Source organism: Saccostrea cucullata, unplaced genomic scaffold, assembly GCF_032062105.1.
Source record: "Saccostrea cucullata isolate Sc308-1 unplaced genomic scaffold, CSIRO_AGI_Scuc_v1 ctg2216, whole genome shotgun sequence".
Classification (NCBI taxonomy): Eukaryota; Metazoa; Mollusca; class Bivalvia; order Ostreida; family Ostreidae; genus Saccostrea; species Saccostrea cuccullata.
This window is the reverse complement of record NW_026919977.1, coordinates 123,092-142,038: the sequence shown is the minus strand read 5'-3', so window position 1 is coordinate 142,038 and position 18,947 is coordinate 123,092. Positions and strand designations below refer to the sequence as shown.

The 18,947-nt window shown below is 33.2% G+C and overlaps 1 protein-coding gene across 1 annotated transcript in view; it reads right to left on the bottom strand.

Moving 5' to 3' along the window:
* Positions 1–18,947, bottom strand: part of LOC134241150 (uncharacterized) — a gene marked incomplete at its 3' end in the record, with an annotated part of 115,081 nt that overhangs the window by 22,190 nt on the left and 73,944 nt on the right. The window contains exons 30-58 of the mRNA XM_062723235.1: positions 17,404–17,542; positions 17,087–17,314; positions 16,863–16,929; positions 16,356–16,519; positions 14,757–14,884; positions 14,106–14,247; positions 13,689–13,925; positions 13,405–13,447; positions 13,151–13,305; positions 11,655–11,746; positions 11,474–11,522; positions 10,567–10,818; positions 9,804–9,858; positions 8,986–9,158; positions 8,447–8,620; positions 7,931–8,192; positions 7,498–7,652; positions 6,897–7,067; positions 6,574–6,795; positions 6,030–6,072; positions 5,738–5,898; positions 5,441–5,623; positions 4,065–4,274; positions 2,575–2,617; positions 2,254–2,417; positions 1,898–2,071; positions 1,547–1,802; positions 1,019–1,182; positions 276–440 (exon numbers count right to left, since the gene is read on the bottom strand). Coding sequence (XP_062579219.1) covers positions 276–440; positions 1,019–1,182; positions 1,547–1,802; positions 1,898–2,071; positions 2,254–2,417; positions 2,575–2,617; positions 4,065–4,274; positions 5,441–5,623; positions 5,738–5,898; positions 6,030–6,072; positions 6,574–6,795; positions 6,897–7,067; positions 7,498–7,652; positions 7,931–8,192; positions 8,447–8,620; positions 8,986–9,158; positions 9,804–9,858; positions 10,567–10,818; positions 11,474–11,522; positions 11,655–11,746; positions 13,151–13,305; positions 13,405–13,447; positions 13,689–13,925; positions 14,106–14,247; positions 14,757–14,884; positions 16,356–16,519; positions 16,863–16,929; positions 17,087–17,314; positions 17,404–17,542 — 4,471 coding nt within the window. The remainder of the gene's footprint in view (positions 1–275; positions 441–1,018; positions 1,183–1,546; positions 1,803–1,897; positions 2,072–2,253; positions 2,418–2,574; positions 2,618–4,064; positions 4,275–5,440; positions 5,624–5,737; positions 5,899–6,029; positions 6,073–6,573; positions 6,796–6,896; positions 7,068–7,497; positions 7,653–7,930; positions 8,193–8,446; positions 8,621–8,985; positions 9,159–9,803; positions 9,859–10,566; positions 10,819–11,473; positions 11,523–11,654; positions 11,747–13,150; positions 13,306–13,404; positions 13,448–13,688; positions 13,926–14,105; positions 14,248–14,756; positions 14,885–16,355; positions 16,520–16,862; positions 16,930–17,086; positions 17,315–17,403; positions 17,543–18,947) is intronic.

The following is an 18,947-nucleotide window of genomic DNA, read 5'->3' as shown; positions in this document are numbered from 1 at the left end:
TGAAAAAAAAATGGATTTGCAAGACTTGCATATATAAATATATAGCATTGCTTTTTGTGATTTTTTAAAAAGACTTTTTCCCCAACATAAACTTTTATCCATCATACCCCTTTACCCTTATGATTTAAACAAAGCTGAATTTATGCAACTAAGGATGCTTAATCTTTAACACCCCCCCCCCCCCTTGTGACCCATCCCCTGGGGCCATGATTTGAACAAACTTGAATCTGCATTACCTGGGAATCTTTACATTGCCACAACTAATTTTTACATACTGTCAATCCATCTCTCCATACTGCTGAGCATATCATTTATACTACACTGGGGTCGTTTTAAGTATCCAGCAATCCCTAGATGTTCCATCAGCTGATCTGTCAGGGTGGGCAGTAGATTCTCTGTTGATAAACCAAGAGATGTCTTCCATTCCTCCAGTGAAAAGTCTGGTGAAAAAAAATTAATTCATCCATCTGAGAAACAGGATTTGTATCTAAAACCTGTTCATTTTTTTTTTTTTTTAAACTTGGATTGATTGCAATGCTAAAGGTGATGCCAATATTGGGGTTATAGTATGAGTAATCTCAACTTTGTCAAGTTGAGCTTAAAATGGGGCCAAGTTGATATGTGAAGAGTTAATATACTACTTATGTGATTATACAGATTTCAAGTGAACACAGAAATAAAATTCTAAAATGACATTTACATTTCAACCAAGTAGGGCAATGTCTCAGGCTTGAATTTTTTCAAAATGATCAAGAATCAAACCCTAGTGCCCAGTTCAAAACTTACCTAATTACATGCATGTTGTGTGATCCAACAGTGATACAGAATAGCACTGATCTTTGGCTTTGAATTGAGAGCCATCAAGGGAACAGAAGATTAGGCAAATTTACAATAAATTTCAGTATTTGACAACCAGCTTAATCTGCAGCTTGATCCCAAACCCAGGAACATGAATTTGATAATTTTGTAGGAATATGAATTTGATAATTTGTATAGGACTATAAAACATCATACAAACCTTGTATCAGTGCTGCTCCAGCAAAATCACAAACTTTCTTTGGCAGACGCTTCTCGTGGAAAATTACCTTATCCAGTAAACAAGCCGACTTTGAATCAAAGCAAACACTAAATCTGAGATTGATAAGATACTGGTTCTCAGCTGATAAATCCCATATCTGGAACCTGTCAAGATCAACATGGCTTACAGGTAATTTTGAGTATATTGTTTTAAATGTTTTTCAGAGTTTTTCAACCCTTACTGACACAGACTCATAATTTAATGAAATGTTTTCTTTCTGAAAAAACATTTAAGTTAATTTTGTGTCTCCTGCCTAAAGAAATTTTTTAAAAGCAAAGAAGACCTAAAAAACATTTTATTGTAAAAGCTCAAAGGCAATTCTCCAGCTGTGATCCCATGTTCTTGATAAACTGAAGCCTAAACGAAACCTCTCATTGATACAGTTAAAAAGATCCCCCCAATCTGTTTTATTTGTGTGTTTAAAACATGCAAAGCCATTAATGGTACAAAAAAACCCAAGATACTTACTTAATACGAACAACATTGACCAGTCTGACATCTTTTTCTATTCCAAAACTGTACTCCTGCATGTAGATCTGAAACTGGAATTTATCAATACCAAATCTGATGGTGAAGTTACATGGATCAATGTCAAGGTAGGCATGGAAGTTGTGGTGGATTGGCTCTGCTCTAATACAACAGTCAACTCCTGTACAGGACTCTGTGATCTGACAAACCATGTTGCTGGGGAGTGTTGGAAGGGAAGAAATGTCCCTTGAGCACACTACAAGACAGAAAATGTTGAATTCATTTATAATCATTTATTATAATGTGTTAAGAGAACATGTTTCAAATCAATTGGTTCAAAAATGTTAAAACCTTTTTTGATTCCATTGGTATTTGGTACATAGGCAGAGCCTACCAATGAACAAGGGGGATCATTCAAGAAGGTAGGAAGACCAAGTGCCTCTTTCAGTTTATCAAGAGCAAGACCTTTTATCTGGTCATATGCTGTGATGGCAGCATCATCCATAAACTGCTTCAGGGAAAAATCTGACAAAAGGAAACAAAATAATAAATATAAATCTATATTATTTCAAAATCTGGGGGGTAGTGCACAAATAGACTAAGCACTCTTCTTAAGTATATAGTTTTTAATATCTACTTGAATGCATGCAGTTAAAATTCAAATTTAAAATAATTCACGCTAGAGAGTCTTAATTATTAACACCAACCTTGGCTCAAGAATGATGTTCCCCAAAGACATGCCTGCTTTGACAATTTGAATTGATTTAGGATATTTGTGTTGATGAGACAATCACCTCTATCTTCAAAGCAGATTGCCAGATCTACTGTTACCACATAAACCCCTTCCCCTTCATGATCCCAAATGGTGTACCTTTTAAATAGATAAAACATTACTCTTATGCACTTCTCCACAGGTATCCTTTCCAAATACCAGACAAGTAGAAAATTGAGGACCTTAATGTTGATTTTAATTAAGATACATCTTTAACCCTAACAAACAAGGTTTTCCCTAAAAAAAGAGAACTTACCACATCCTGACAATTCCCATGATGACTACTTCCTTTCTTTTGCCTGCAAAAATTAATTAAAAGTTTTCTTAACACTCCAATATAAAAACTGTAAAAGCAGACAAAATTGTTGGGGATTTTATTTTGTTGTTAAAAATTATCATTGAAATTGAATCCCAAACAAAATTCTTATATGACTATATATAAAATAGGGTTACTTTCGAAACAACTATAAATGTTTCCAATATCTAAACGTTTGGGCTACACATTATTTCACAAACAGATAGAATGGAATACCAACATACATGTATATACTACATAAAAAAACTATATAAATTGTTTTTGTTGTTGTTGTTGTTTTTTTGTTTTCAAGTGAAGTGAGAAATACGAGGGTTGTCCGTAAAGTTCGTGGACAACATTGATAATTATTGACAAACATTGATAAAATGTATGAAACTATTATTTTCATTAAATTCATGTTTTATTTTATTAACATGCAAGTTTTCAACAAAATCTAAGCACAAATAGTTATATTTTTTTTCAGATTAAAAAAGACACACACTCATACCCGGAGCACTAAACTGAGATTTCATGACGTTACCTGACGTCAAAAGCATAATACGAGTACATGTAACTTTTCTCAATATAGTTACCTTTTCATTTAATACATTTCTTATGTCGCTTTAACCAGTCATAGATATGTGCTCAAAATGTTCAGGTTTCATACGTAAAATAATATTTAACAATGCCTGTCTCATATCCTGCAATCCTCTAACCTCTCTACGCGTAAAAACGATTTTATTAATGGAGATAAGGTAAAGTCACGTTACGAGGTTCATTTTCTACAGCACTGCAATCTCGGAATGATGGTTTTCCTTCACGGATGTCATCCTGTAAACTGTTCCTTCTGTCCGAAAATATTATATATCACTCAAATACTAATGTACGGCTCCTTTTACTAAGTTTTTCCCGGTTGTTTACAAAATGTATTGGTCTCTGTATGTATTTATCCGATGTCTACGCAGACTTTTATCACTGCTCACTGCTCCACCTATTCCGAAAACGTCCCTGTTTTGAACAATTCCGATCCATCCTAACATGTTCTAACTTTGATTGCTCAACCATTTTACAACTTTCAATGTTCAAATTTTGCAGGTTTGAAGTGATAACTTTTGTCAACTTTATAATGTAAAAGTCATCCAAATTTCTGCATTATTTTATAAAATTCAAATGAAATTTATAAAGTGATAAAAAAAAATTTAATTAAAATTTTGCGGTGCTCCGGGTCTCCATACTAAGTCTTATTATGAAGTCATAATTTTAATTAAACATTTGAAATTGAATCAGATTTTACATTTCTCAGTTCACATTTAGTAAAGGATTAAAAATATGCTAATAATAAATATCACTGACGCAAGTTTTATTCAATTCTGAGCTTGTCCACGAACTTTACGGACAACCCTTTCCATAATCAATATGGAAAAATAGAATTAAAATCATAAAATTTATACCATACTCAAATCCTTGGAGAGTAACAGTTTCTGTAAGCTTCTCTATACCAAAAGTCAGTTTCTGGTTACAGAAGTCAATATCCAATTCAATCTCAAAAGTTCTGCTAACTTTTCCAACCTCCAAACAGCACTTAATAGCTGTACATGTGTTTTTAATGTAGCAGGCAGTTGTTCCTCTTATTTTGGGCAAAGACATTTTAGCTGGACAGTCTACAAAATCATATTTATCAAGAACATTATATTCGTAATACAATCTGATTAAAAACTATAAAACAACTAGGTATCATTGAGATGGTGGCCATCTCAGAGGGCCCCGCTTTCAACAATAAACATGAAAATGTAAGGTAGTTTAAAGGGTTTATTTTGAAGAGGAACATTTGTGTAATACAGTAAAAGTCACTTAGTACGACTTCACAGATATTACAAATTTACAGATATATATCGAAGTTATCTTGTATCCACAATTATATAAATTTAATGGAATTAAAGGGAAAAAATTATGCACCAAACAAAGATTTTAAACAGAGAGGTTAATTCTGACCATGACCTAGAAACTTTGACCAAGGTCACTGCACATCCATTGACCAGTGGAACTTTGTGAGTGAAGTATGAGCCAGATTGGGCCAAGGAGAGAGAAGATATGCTCCGGATAAGGATTTTTCATAAAATTCTGTTATGACCTTGACCTTTGACCTAGAAACATGGTTCAAGGTCACTGCACACTGGTTACCCAAAGGCACTGTGTGGGGGAAATATGTGCCAGATTGGGCCAAGGAGAGCTCCAGACAAGAGATCTCGGACAGAGGGACAGACTGATCCCTATAGGGCGCACGCCAAGCGGGGCCCTAATTATAATTTTTTTGATACACCCTGTTTGCATGTGCACAAATTATATTCAAAATAAACACAGGTGATTAATTGATTGAATCAGACCCGGGCCTCCCCATCACGAAGCAAGATCACAGAGAAAGTAATGCACAAAAATACTTAGCTCAAATATTTGAGCCAACAGAAGAAAAATGTAAAAATATACTAGTACTAGATATGTCTCATTTTTGTATAAGGAGTATACTTTTTTGACTTATACAACTGCCATATTTTTGTGAAAAATGATTTAAATGGTTTAAGACTCAGAAACATGTTGTGTAATGAAAAACAACTTTTGACAAACTTTTGCAAATTAAACTGTCGAAATGTCAAAGCAATAAAGCAAGATCTGAAATTCAGAATTGCTGCTTATTTGTGATATTGATAAAGGAAATCAGGTTACACTTTACCTAAATATGCAAGACTGCTGGAAAGTTCAAATTTTAAGCCAGTATTCATTTCTATGAATTATAATAATTATGACAATTAAACTGTACAAAATTTTGCACCTGAGGACCAGCCGCTGTTGTCCAGTTTGTTGACACTGTAAGGTGCTTCTGTCCTTTCACATGCTGGATTCTTCAGGAAGGAATCAATCCCCAGCTTCTTAAACAAAGCAGCAGCCAGAGCTGTGGACAAACTGCCATCAAATGACAGACCTTGGTCATCCATCCATTTCACAAGAGAAAAATCTATGGGGAAAAACATTCATTTATTCTTTTTTTATGAAATAATTAAGATGGCAAGACAAAAATATCAAAATTTGTGTCCCACTTACTTACAGATGTAGATAAAAAAAATCTCACCTTTGACATTGAAATCCATTGTGAGGTCACAATTGAGAATTGGAATAAGGACTTCTTTTAATATAGGAATATCCAAATCACAGACATCAGGTTCTAAACACACAGAAACTCCCATGTCTAGAACATATTTCTTAGATACTTCCAGCTGAGTGGCTTTAAATCTGAAAAAAGAAATTGTTCTTCATGTATGACTTAAATCTTTATTCTTTTCATTATGACAAAAAGAAAAAAAAAAAAAAAAATCATTTGATGAAAAAGATACTTAAAAAAAGACAAAGCTAAACACACTTACTTGATGAAGACAACATTTCCAATATCCATGGAGACTTCCCTACCTAAATTGTACAAGAATTGAGTAAATATAATTATTAAACAAGCATATACACTTTTCATGAGGTCAATCCATAGAAATATTGAATTCAGAGAGAAGCTTATCAACTGAACACAAACTCTTAGCCATTCATGCTATCAAAAGTGGATTTTTTCCTAACAGAATCTGACTGCACTCAATTGCTTTGGCTCATTCAATCAGTACTTCAGTTAAACTGCTTAAGCAACCAAACCTACACATGTAGTTCAGCCCTGATTCTTTTGTGAAACTAAATGCCAAAAAAAATCAAACTGAAAAAATATCCATGTAAGAGATGAAGAACATGAAAAATAATTTATTCACTGTTATAGACATGTCATAACAATATACTTAGCAAGGAAATACCTGTACACCGGCCATTACACCTGACCCTTTTTTGACTCATCTACAACTGACTTTAAAATAAAAGTACTTGAATCACTTATACTTAATTTCATTTATGAATAATATTACAAAAAAACATTACCCCAGAAACTATTGAAATCCAGCAGTCCATAACTGAAAGTTTTCTTTTCGATTCCTCCAGAGATGACATAATTACACCTATCAAAGTGTAGGAAGAAGTGAAGTTTGAGGTTCAGCAGACTGAAGTCCACACAGCAGTCTATCCTTGTACAGTTAGAGGAAAGGCTGCATCTCACTTTGTCTGAGGTAATCTGGGGTAAAACCACCCAGTCCAATGGACACTCTGTAATGAGCAGACATAGACTTGAATTTGCTGTTTAAAACCGATGTTCTCTGCAACTTTTGCAGCCAGTTGACAAGTGATCAACTCGATTATTAACTTACCATTTTTCCAGCCTTGGACACTAGGTGAATACACATCTCCAGATGAATCACATGGTGTGTCTAACAAGTACTGGTCAATACCGAGTTGCTGGACCAGAAGAGCCTTTGCATTATCTCTTAGATTTTCCTGTGTTATGTTCATCTCATGAAGCCAATTTGTAAATGAAAAATCTGTTCACAAAATGAACAATAAATTTTTATATCATTTTTTTTGATTGCTTAGAAAAAAGCAGAAATTCCTCTGCATACATGAAGGATATGGAGATAACGAACAGTATTCAATCTCAAAGTCCATAAAACAATATAAAATAGGAGCAGAGCAAACACGGACCCCCAAAACATTAGAGGTATGATCAGGTGCCATGGAGGAGTGAGCATCCCCTGCTGACCGGTCATACATGTATCAAGTATAGTTTTTTCCCATGATATAGAGTAAAAATTTTCATTTTCAGTAATCAATTATTTATGCCTCTTCCCTGTTTCTTCTTTGTTACTTCATGTACATACATACATTGAAATTCATTATTGTGCTAATTTATGGAAGAGATTGTGCTTCATTTTGCTTCATAGGCACATATCTATACTTTCTTTTTTTACATACTCTTGCTTTCTCCAGTGATTATGGCTCTGATTGTTGGTAACCTGGTATTCCTTAAAATTGGGATGTCAGTTGAACACTTTCCTCCATTCAGACACACAGAGGCATGAACATTGAAAACATATACATTCTCATTTGTTATTGGCTTCACACTTAACCTAAATAAAGAATTTAACATTCAAACTAGTTTTTAAAATATGAAAGTACATGTTTATATTACAATACTTATTCAACTTCTGCTAACTCACCTGAATTTTGATTTATTTTTTTACATACTTAAACTTAGAGCCGTTACGTAGGATAAAAGGTAATACCATGGATATTTATTTCATTCATAACTAATACAATTACTTGTAGACACATTAATTCATTGTAAAATATTTCAAGTTAAGTATCTGAACTCTTTACCTCCCCCTTAATAGAAACATCAATTTACCTTAGTTTGATAAGACCTTCAGCCACACTGTAAGATTTAACCTCTCCCCATACATAGTCATTAAGTTTGATGGTCTCTTTAATGTTTTCCATTCCTATTCGGAGCTCTAGTTTGTCCAGGTCCAGAAAAGCAAACACATGTAACCCAAGGCCAAGGACAGGAATGTCAGCACAGCACTCTATCCCTGTACAGTAGTCAGGTATATAGCAGGACATTGGGTCAGGGATCTTGGATGGAAGGTAAACAATGGTCTTTGGACATTCTGTTAAAAAATAAATCCATGTATATATATTTATCCTTTTCAAAAATCTGTAATGTTTTGTTAAGTTATTACCCAGATATATTTCAAAGTGATTTATTTTCTGTTCTAAGACTGCATACTTATTGATCATAATCTATTTATATTAAACTCTTCTGATTATTTTTTTCAAAAATGCATTAAAATAAATCTTTTGCATACAAATTTTATAGATTTTACAGAAAGAAAGCATGACACTTAAACTTTGGTTTACATACTATTGTGTATCCCTTGTATAGAGGGTATGTATGGCATCCTTGTTCTGTCACATTTGGGTCTTTGGAAGAAGTCGGTCAGATTAAGCTGGTCCAGCAGTAACATCACAGCGCCCTCTGCCAGCTGTTCATCCAGATCCAGTGACTTCTCCCTCATCCAATCAGTCAATGAGAAATCTTTAAAAGAAGTACAAAATCAAATTTTTTCCAAAAGTACTAGAAACCTGGAAATGGACCTGATTTGTTCATAAAATATAATATTTTCATCAGATCATTGGTGTAAATTGCTGCATATTCTAATAGGCATCATCATTTGATGTCTGAACCAGTCAAATATTTTTGATATTTTCACAGGATCTGTTCTAACATGTAAATATGAACCTGTTAATCTATGAAATACATATTAAATGCAGATTCTAAAGAAGTACTCAGTCCCGTAATATGAACCTTGGGACCTATTTCCAACCAACACAAGTTTGATCAATGAAGGAAGAATGTTTAGTTAAAGACTACCTTCATCAGTCCATGCAAAGCATACTCACTGCTAAAGTTAATCAAATGCCTCTGATCACAGAGTGGAATTTCCTGATTTTTCAATAGATGAATCCCATCATTTGTTGGAATACATGTAGTTTTCACATCAAAGTCAAAACAAATGAGTATTCTTAAATCCACTATAAAGCCTTTGTTTCCTGGAATTTGATCTAACCTATACCTGTATAATTATATATATATAAAAAAAAAAAGCATCATTATCTGAATAATAGACGAAATTAATAAATAAGCTTCCAAGAATAAAAAAAATTACTTTTCAATTTTGTATCAAGATCGTTTCATCTCAAAACACTTTCTTTCTAGTTTAATTAAAGTTGAACTTTGTTATATCTAGATTGAGCTTCAATATCTTGAATAACATGAATATGTTGAAGTGATCTGAGTCTGTTTTTGAATCCCACTGAGTTAATATTAATTGACTTACAACTTTTCTAAACAATTTTTTCCATATACTTCTCATTAAACAACACACAGTTCTAATATCAAACTATGATGTATATGTTTATCAAGAGATGAAAATTAGGAGGCAGGCTAATTCTTAAAATATTCAAAATAATGTTTGGCATATTAGGGATCAAAATCCAGAAGTTCAACTTTATCAAAACTTATTTATGGCATCATGTCTGAGTGACTTACAAGCTGAGACACAGATGAAACCTTCTGGTAATCTATGACTTTTCTGGTAAGACTTGAACTTTAAATTATACTGACAGAAAGGATTTGGATAGACTAACAGACAGGTAGTAAGGGTTATGCCTATACAATAAGGTATATCTCAAACTTAAGTTTTAATATACTATCTTACATAATTTCAACTGGAGGTGGATTTCCAGAGCCAAGTGTCAAAGTGTGCTGCTTTCCTGGAAGAAAACATGTTATCAATGACACATAAAACTTATCATTCATTATAAAAAAAAATGCAATTGAAATATCTTGCTGATTAAAAGTTAAAGCAGTATGTTATACTACACCTACCAGGGCTCTCACACCACTTTTTGGGACTGGGGCTGGGGCCATTCAAATTGGGAAAATTATCGTTATTTTGGAAAAAGTTGGATAACAAAAATTCATTTTAAAAAATCCTAAAATTTCGCTTTTCTAGCAATTTGTCATCAATTTAACTCTGGTTTCGAATAAACAGTTAAACAGAACAAACATTATGTATATATTATGTATTGGGTATGTTTCTAGCAGCTTACTAATGTTTAAATGAAATTTCTCTTTTTGAAACCAAAATGATGTTTTTTGTCGAAACTACATGACAAGATACTCTGCACTCATAGTTAGTACACATTTTTGTAAAAACAATAGCCCAAACCAGTTTACAAATGCAATTGGCGCAAACTAATAAATAGTGGTACAGTTTCACTTTCATTTGCAAGTGTGTTTTGTTTGTTGTTGTTTCTTTTTTTGCAATTAAGTTTCATGGACTTTTATTTTTTAATTAACATTTTGCTATGGAAATTGGGAAATTTACACCTTTCTTTTGGGAAAAAAGGTACCTTTTTTGCATTGGGAATGGGGCCGAATATCGGCCCCAGATTTAGAGAATCAAGAGCCCTGCCTACCATACTCATATTCCAACAAATGTGTTTTAAGAAGAGTTTTCCTTCCAAAAGCAACGTCTAAGGAGAAATCACATGGGTCTAACTTGAACCAGAAGGGGATGTTCTTAGTTATTTTGGTATCTCCCAGGGGTATGTTGAAAGTCAGCTGAAGACAACAGTCAATTCCCCAACAATTAGGAGGCTGTTCACATGTTACCATCTTCTTCAGCTCTTCTGGTAAATTCTTTCGCACATCAAACTCAGTTGGACAGCCTACAATCATGCAAGAGTTACCTGTTTTACATTGAACACTGTTTAATAGGGTCTGTTAAAATTTAAAGAGATATATATTAAATAAGAACTAAATACCATCTGCAAATAAAATATAAATAACATCACTTAAAGCAGTGATAAAAAATGGGAACTTCATAGTGATTGATGTGCCTATTTCAGAGAACAGTAGTTCTTCCAGCAAAATGGAATGTAATATTATGTCTGAATTTAACATCTCGTATAGATAAAATCTCTTTGACAAAACCATAAACCAAGCAAAATCTCAATCTCAACTGGATCATGTTCATGATACACTTACCTGCCATAAGCATCTTAAGTTTATAGTTATAAACACTATGTTTTTCTGTATATTTTACTTTTTATAGTTTTAAAAAGAAAATGCATGCATGGGCATACTTGGCATGCAATTTGCAGGAATTATGTGTACGAATCATTTATGGTTTTAAATGTCCACAATTTTGCTTGACAAAACCCTTCACTTTACTTTACAAATTATCTCTGTTGCTCAGAATTATTTTCCAAACTTTGATGACTGAATATTTCTGAAATTATATGATTGGGCATTGTGTACCACACAGATATATATAATACTATATCATTCATCATACAATTATTTTAAGTTTTCATCACTTACTTTCAGGTGATGGTGGAATGCCTGGGCATGGTCCTGATGTTATTACATCCTGCAAAATTAAAAATTGATTTATTCATAATACATTTAGCTGTCTATATCTATGAAACAAGTTAAAGAAGTCCATAATTATGCATCATATATTTCTGATGAAATTCCATGCCCCATATGTAATTATGCTTACATTCAGATCAAACTTTCTTAGGACAAGCTCAAAAGCTTCCTCTGTCATTTTTCCTCCAATTTTTTCAAGCAGTCCAGCAAATGATCCATTTCCTAATAATAAGATAATATTAAATAAACCTTCCATAAGTTTCTTATTATTGATTCAAGAATGAACCAGAAGTCTCTGTCGAGACTGTAGCTCTACTGGTTTGTACTTATAACAAAGGATGAGAAAAGAAGCCATTGTCATCAGACCAAAACTGTAGAAGGAGTAGTGTTTAAAAGGAATTTCACAGACATTTCTATTTTTAGTAACAATGGCAACACCGTTCATCGAAATCAAAAACCGATGCACTATTTTATGTATCTTAGTGTAGTCTACTTGTTTGCCAAGTAATATTGAAACAGACCGAAATTGTAGAATGAGTAGCGTTTTAAAGGAATTTCAGAGAAAATTCTATTTTTAGTAACCATGGCTACACCGTTCATCGAAATCAAAAACCGATGCACTATTTTATGTATCTTAGTAAAGTCAACTTGTGTGCCAAGTAATATTAAAATAAGACCAAAACTGTAGAAAGAGTACTGTTTTATAAGAATTTTACACAAAATTCTATTTTTAGTAACCATGGCAACACCATTCATTGAAATCAAAAACCGAAGCATTATTTTATGTACCTTAGTGTAATCTACTTGTGTGCTAAGTAATATTGAAATCAGACCAAAACTGTAGAAGGAGTAGCGTTTAAAAGGAATTTCACAGAAAATTCTATTTTTAGTAACCATGGCAACACCCTTCATTGAAATCAAAAATCGATGCTATTTTATGTATCTTAGTGTAATCTATTTGTGTGCCAAGTTATATTGAAATCAGATCAAAACTGTAGGAGGAGTAGCGTTTTAAAGGAATTTCAGAGAAAATTCTATTTTTAGTAACACCGTTCATCGAAATCAAAAAACCGATGCACTATTTTATGTATCTTAGTGTAGTCTACTTGTGTGCCAAGTAATATTGAAATCAGATCAAAACTGTAGGAGGAGTAGCATTTTAAAGGAATTTCACAGAAAATTCTATTTTTAGTAACCATGGCAACACCGTTCATCCAAATCAAAAACCGATGCACTATTTTATGTATCTTAGTGTAGTCTACTTGTGTGCTGAGTAATATTGAAATCAGATCAAAACTGTAGGAGGAGTAGCGTTTTGAAAAATTGTTTATAGACAGACGGACAGACAGACAGACGGACGACGGACACCTTACTATCGCATAAGCTCTTCTGGTCTCTGACCAGTAGAGCTAAAAATGCACTCTAATGCTGTGAAATTTAAAAAATAAAACCTCTCCTGCTACTGAAATCAAATCCATCTCCAACTACAAACATTACATACATGTACCTTCTATCCAATTAAAATATTAGTGTGGGTGTTTTCAAAATGCATATAAATTCATTTTTTTCTTTATTTATATGAATGTTAAATTCTGAAAGTTAAATGGAACACATTTCAAATACTACCTGGAAAAACAAAGTCTCTGCACACAGGAATAGGAATCCTCAAATCTGTGAACAGATATTTGTCTAAAATGCAATCCGCTGGTGAAGACAAACAAATCATAAGTCCAAACTTCAAAATGAACACTCCTTCATCAACATTTCTTCCAATGCTGTACCTAAAATAATAAGACAATTTTTGATACAACTGATCTTTTATCTGTCCTGATATTAAGTTATACAAGCAACCAAAATATCTTTTCCTTAATCATACTCACATGATTTTCACATTTGAGCTTATTTCTGCCATTTCATTTGATCCTATAAAAAATATTAAAAAAAAAAAATTAAAAATTAAAAACATGATAATGTAACATGCCCTTATGCTGAAATAAATATGTACAAAATTGTGCAAATTGAAAACAAAAAGAAACACAATAAATTATATTATTCAATATTTCTTTCATCTTTTTCTTTCAGCTTTGGGAGATAAAAAATGCATTTCTTTTGTAGTAATGGTTACAAGTTCATTGCTCAGTTTGTAGCTGCAGTACATTCTTACCCCAATTGTAATTCAATAGAACTTTTGTCCACAAGTATTTTTCAAATCCAATTTGCACAACAAAACTGCATGGATCCAATTCTATGAATGCGGACAAAGTTCTACTGAAGGAATAGCCCAACAGTTTAACATTAATGTCAACCCACACATCAATCCTCAAGCAGTCTTTTTGAATTTTATAATACAGAAAATCTGAGAGGCTCTGTGGTACCTCTTTCAAGGTAATACTGGTACATGCTGGAATTCAAAGGTTATAAAAATATTAAATGTGATAAACAAAATTTCAAATTAAAAAAAAAAGCAACTTACAATTATTGGCACACTAGTAATTATATGTGAAACCTAGCTAGAAGTAAAACACATTTTCCGATATATGGTACATTGAAAATGTTAAATGAAAGTAAGCTTTATTCATACTCAAGTCATCCTTTGTGAGGCGTTCATTCTGCTCTGATCTTGAACCTCTTGTAGACAAGCTTCTCTGTACTAGCTCTGCTGTAATCTGTCCCAAAGTCATTTTATCAGGCTTGGGCAATGGAACATCTTCATTAAGTTTTTCCTGAAGATTGTAACAGTAGATCATGAAAATCACAAGCTTGACAAATAAAGAAATATGTTTATCACTGAATGTGAATGACTATTACACAAATTCACAATTACATTAAAGCAGAGACGATGCATAAAATGGAGTTGCAACACTGCCATCAGCAGATTTACTGAGTTAAAGACAATAATTCTAAGGCATCCCTGCATTTTTCTTAAATGGGTTTTGTTTTTTGTTTTCATTTGATGTTCTAAAGATACACAATTGTATGTACAGTTATGTGACTAAAATTGGTGTAAAAAAGCATTTTTCACAAATGTTCGCAGGCTGCTGGATACAGCATAGTTTCAAACAATTGTGAATCTCTGTTATTTATGTCTCTTTTATCATTGAAGATACATGTATATACATGCATAAAAAACAATATTACAAGATTTTAAACATTTATTTTACTTAGATAATTCCATTATCTCTGTCCCAATTAAACGAAAACTTAACATATATATGTAACTTAAAATACTCACCTTGTCCATTTTCAACAACTTTAAGAATTCATCCATCAGCTTGGATGTTACCCCCTTGATGACAGATTTTCCTTGTTCTTTGATATGCTTATATAATGCTTCTTTCAAAAACAGTTTTTTGAAATCCACTGCAAGCCCAATAAATACTATATTAGGTCATATTAGATAAAGAAGATTCATTTCTGTACTTCCTCTCATCTATAGACAGATGAGAAAAATGTAATTTCTTAATTTATGCAATCCACTCATGTATCAGATTAACTGCTGATTTTAGAAATAACAAGAGACCCATGGGCCACATCGCTCACTTGAGCACTAAGGGTAGGAAAAAGTAGAAAATGGCTTTTTATTGTAAAGTTTAAATCCAAAAGTAGTCCCATGACCAATCATGGATTTGCTATTTTTTAGAAAATGATTTTTAAAGAATTTTCCTATATATATCTTTAAAAACTTTGGTCTGCCATTTTGGCCCCGCCCTACCCCCGGGGGTCATGATTTGAACAAACTTGAATCTACACTACCTGAGCATGCTTCCATATAAATATGATGAATTATGGCTTTGTCATTCTTGAGAAGAAGCTTTTTAAAGGATTTTCCATTATATTTCTATGTTAAACTTTGGTCGGCCATTTTGGCCCCGCCCTATCCCCTGGGGTCATGATTTGAACAAACTTGAATCTGCACTACCTGAGCATGCTTCCATATAAATATGATGAATTATGGCTTTGTCATTCTTGAGAAGAATATGTTTAAAGAATTTTCCTATATATTTCTATGTTAAACTTTGGTCGGCCATTTTGGCCCCGCCCTACCCCCGGGGGTCATGATTTGAACAAACTTGAATCTGCACTACCTGAGCATGCTTCCATATAAATATGATGAATTATGGCTTTGTCATTCTTGAAAAGAATATGTTTAAAGAATTTTCCTATATATTTCTATGTAAAACTTTGGTCGGCCATTTTGGCCCCGCCCTACCCACGGGGGTCATGATTTGAACAAACTTGAATCTACACTACCTGAGGATGTTTCCCCATAAGTTTCATCTTTCCTGGCACAGTGGTTCTTGAGAAGAAGATTTTTTGAATATGCCACCAAATTTTCATTTATTCCAAATTATCTCCCCTTGAATGAGGGTGTGGCCCTTCATTTGAACAAACCTGAATCCCCTCCACCCAAGGATACTTTGTGGCAAGTTTGGTTGAAATTGGCCCAGCGGTTCTTGAGAAGAAGTCGAAAATGTGAAAAGTTAATTTACAGACAGACGGACAGACAGACAGACGGACGCCGGACAAAATGTGATCAGAAAAGCTCACTTGAGATTTCAGCTCAGGTGAGCTAATAAAATTTGAATATTGAGTTAGCAAACATCAGTCCTCAGCAAAAAAGTAGGAGACATGGATTTTACAATTAGGCAGAGAGCATATTCTTCATGATTTACTCATAAAGAATATGTGTTCTCTGCTGTATTGTACTTAGATATAATTTTGTGGAGATGAACACAAAGTTGACTTACATTTTCATAGGTGGAAAAAGGTTGAAATTGCAAATATTGATAACTATGTTATTGTTGAGACAATGCAGCTATATACTACTTACACTTAGGCCACAATAGAGATCCATCAGGTAAACAAGTAGGCACGGGAAGAACAGCATTATCCAACAAGTTAATAAACACTAGACAGTTTTCTGAATCATTAAAGCTACATAGTCCAACTCCAAATGTTACCAAAGTGGCATTTACACCTTTGAATATGTTGTACCTAGTAAATAATGATTTAAAAAGAACCTTTTGAAATCAAATCAATTTTTAAAATGGAATTCAAAAATTTCAAAAGAAACATTAGAAATGAATTCTTCTTGGCTTTGAGTACATGAATCTATAAATTGTAGAAACAAATTTTCTTGGGCATAAAATTTCATTGATTTGTCATCTAAAACGTTTTCGTGGACATAAAATTTTGTTGTTTCAAAATTAAATCAATGCAAAATATAGTCGTATAAAAATTTCATGTGGGATATATTTTCGTTGATAAATTTTAGCAACAAAATTCAATCCCCCATGAATATTTCTGCTTTTACAGTATATTCAAGTGATATATTTACCTAATGACTGCTTCTAAGCCTCCTAATATATTCAGCTTATTTCCTGACCTCAGTTCTCCTTCATAACCTTAATGACCATAGCAAAAGAAAAGGTCAATCAGTAAATTTTCAACAAGAAAATAAAAGAGTGTAGTTCAAACTCAGGTTGGAAAACAAATAAGAGCACATGACCATACTTTGACTATTTTTACAGTACATAACTAAATCATTAATTAAGAGCATACCATCATAGGTTATATCACTTGGTATCTCAATTCTGTATGTGTACGAGTCCAAACCAAGGGTGAAAAACATTTGAGGAGAAGCACATGGATCAAAGCGTGCCCACACTTTTAAGATTTTTAAGAAAACAGCAAACTTAATGTTGATGCAACATTCTAACCCGAGACACATGCTGTCAAAGGTGCAGTAGACATTATTTTTTGGCATGGTGAAGGACAGCAAAGGGCAACCTACAAAATTAAATGTAATATGAGAACATTTGAACTATCTATAAATATAACAAAATTCCTTTGAAGTACTCGTCTTTTTAAACACATACCTTTGTCTAACTGCACCAGTCTTTCAATCAGCTGTTCTCTTGATCCCTTTGTGTCTTTACCCCTCTCTGTCAGTTCATTTACAAGCTGATCTTCTGTCATCTCATAAGGATTTATACAGGCTGTGTCATCTATGATGTTCTAAATATTAAAAATAACAGGTGTAAAGCTTCCAAATAATTTAAGAGCTGAATTTATTACAGATCTTTCTTTGAATACATAGAGGAAATCTATATTGTGTGATTTGATATTGGCTTTATCCATCCATAGGCGCTCCCCATGTAATTCTGTAAATGACGTATGATAAGTATATATATATATATATATATAGGTCTACCCCTCTATACTATAAAAATAACCATAGGCGCTCCCCATGTAATTCTGTAAATGACGTATGATAAGTATATATATAGGTCTACCCCTCTATACTATAATATACAGGTCCAGCACAATACCCCGATAAAGGTATATAGCTTTATCAAGGTATTACTGAAAATCGAGTTCTGAGTTGTTGTCAGTAAATTCATCCATGCATGTAAAATACTCAAACACTAACAAATCAGTATAAAAATGTGTCGTGTAAGGAGACGTTATTTAATGCTTTCTTTTTGATACCAGAGTGTTTTTCATGCACAAGTAGACACACTGACAAAAACTCAGAACTCGACTTTCAGTATTTAATTTTTAAAGAATTTTTTTGAATTTTCATTACATGAAATACCTTGATCAAGGTATTTTAAATACCTTGATAAAGCTATATAGCTTCATCAAGCTATATACCTTTATCGGGGTATTGTGCTGGACCTGATATAAACAAGGCCTGCAACTACCCCTCCATATTGGATTTTGCCTGGGACCTCTGACTGACTTACTTTAAGGGTTTCTGGGGTATACTGGGCTGTTCATCAGCATCGGATACTCTAATTTATTGAAATAAAATATTTGCAATCTTTTATCTAGCACCATTCGATCGCTTTCTCGCGTTTTCAAACATTTCTCTATTCCTCCACATAGCTGATCTCTGCCGGAAGAAGTTGATTTCGTCGATTTTCAACAACTCGTTCGAAAATAACTTTCGGAAGTTTGACAATATAGTGGGGAAAAGTATAGGCGCTTGCTTTCAGGATGGTGTATTTTGTGTAATATGTGTTTTCTAGGTGTTCTGAATACATTTATTAAAATAAAAATGAAAAATCGCTGAAATTGGCACATTTTAAAAATTTCATTTTTTAAGTATAAACTCTCACACGGGCTATTTAAAGGGGGGGGGGGGGGGGGGGGGGGTAACATCTGTCTTCAGTTCAAGTAGCCAATACAGGTTTCTTGATAAAACCAGAAGTCTCTGTCTAGACTGTAGCTCTACTGGTTTATACTTCAAACAAAGGAAGAGAAAAGTAGCAGTTGGGACTTGAGACTTGAAAACAGCAATAAATAGAAAAATGATCCTTGCCACTCATCAAAATAAAAACCGATGCACAGAATTATGTATCTTAGTAAAGTCTAATTGTGGGCCAAGTTATATTGAAATTGGACCAAAACTGTAGGA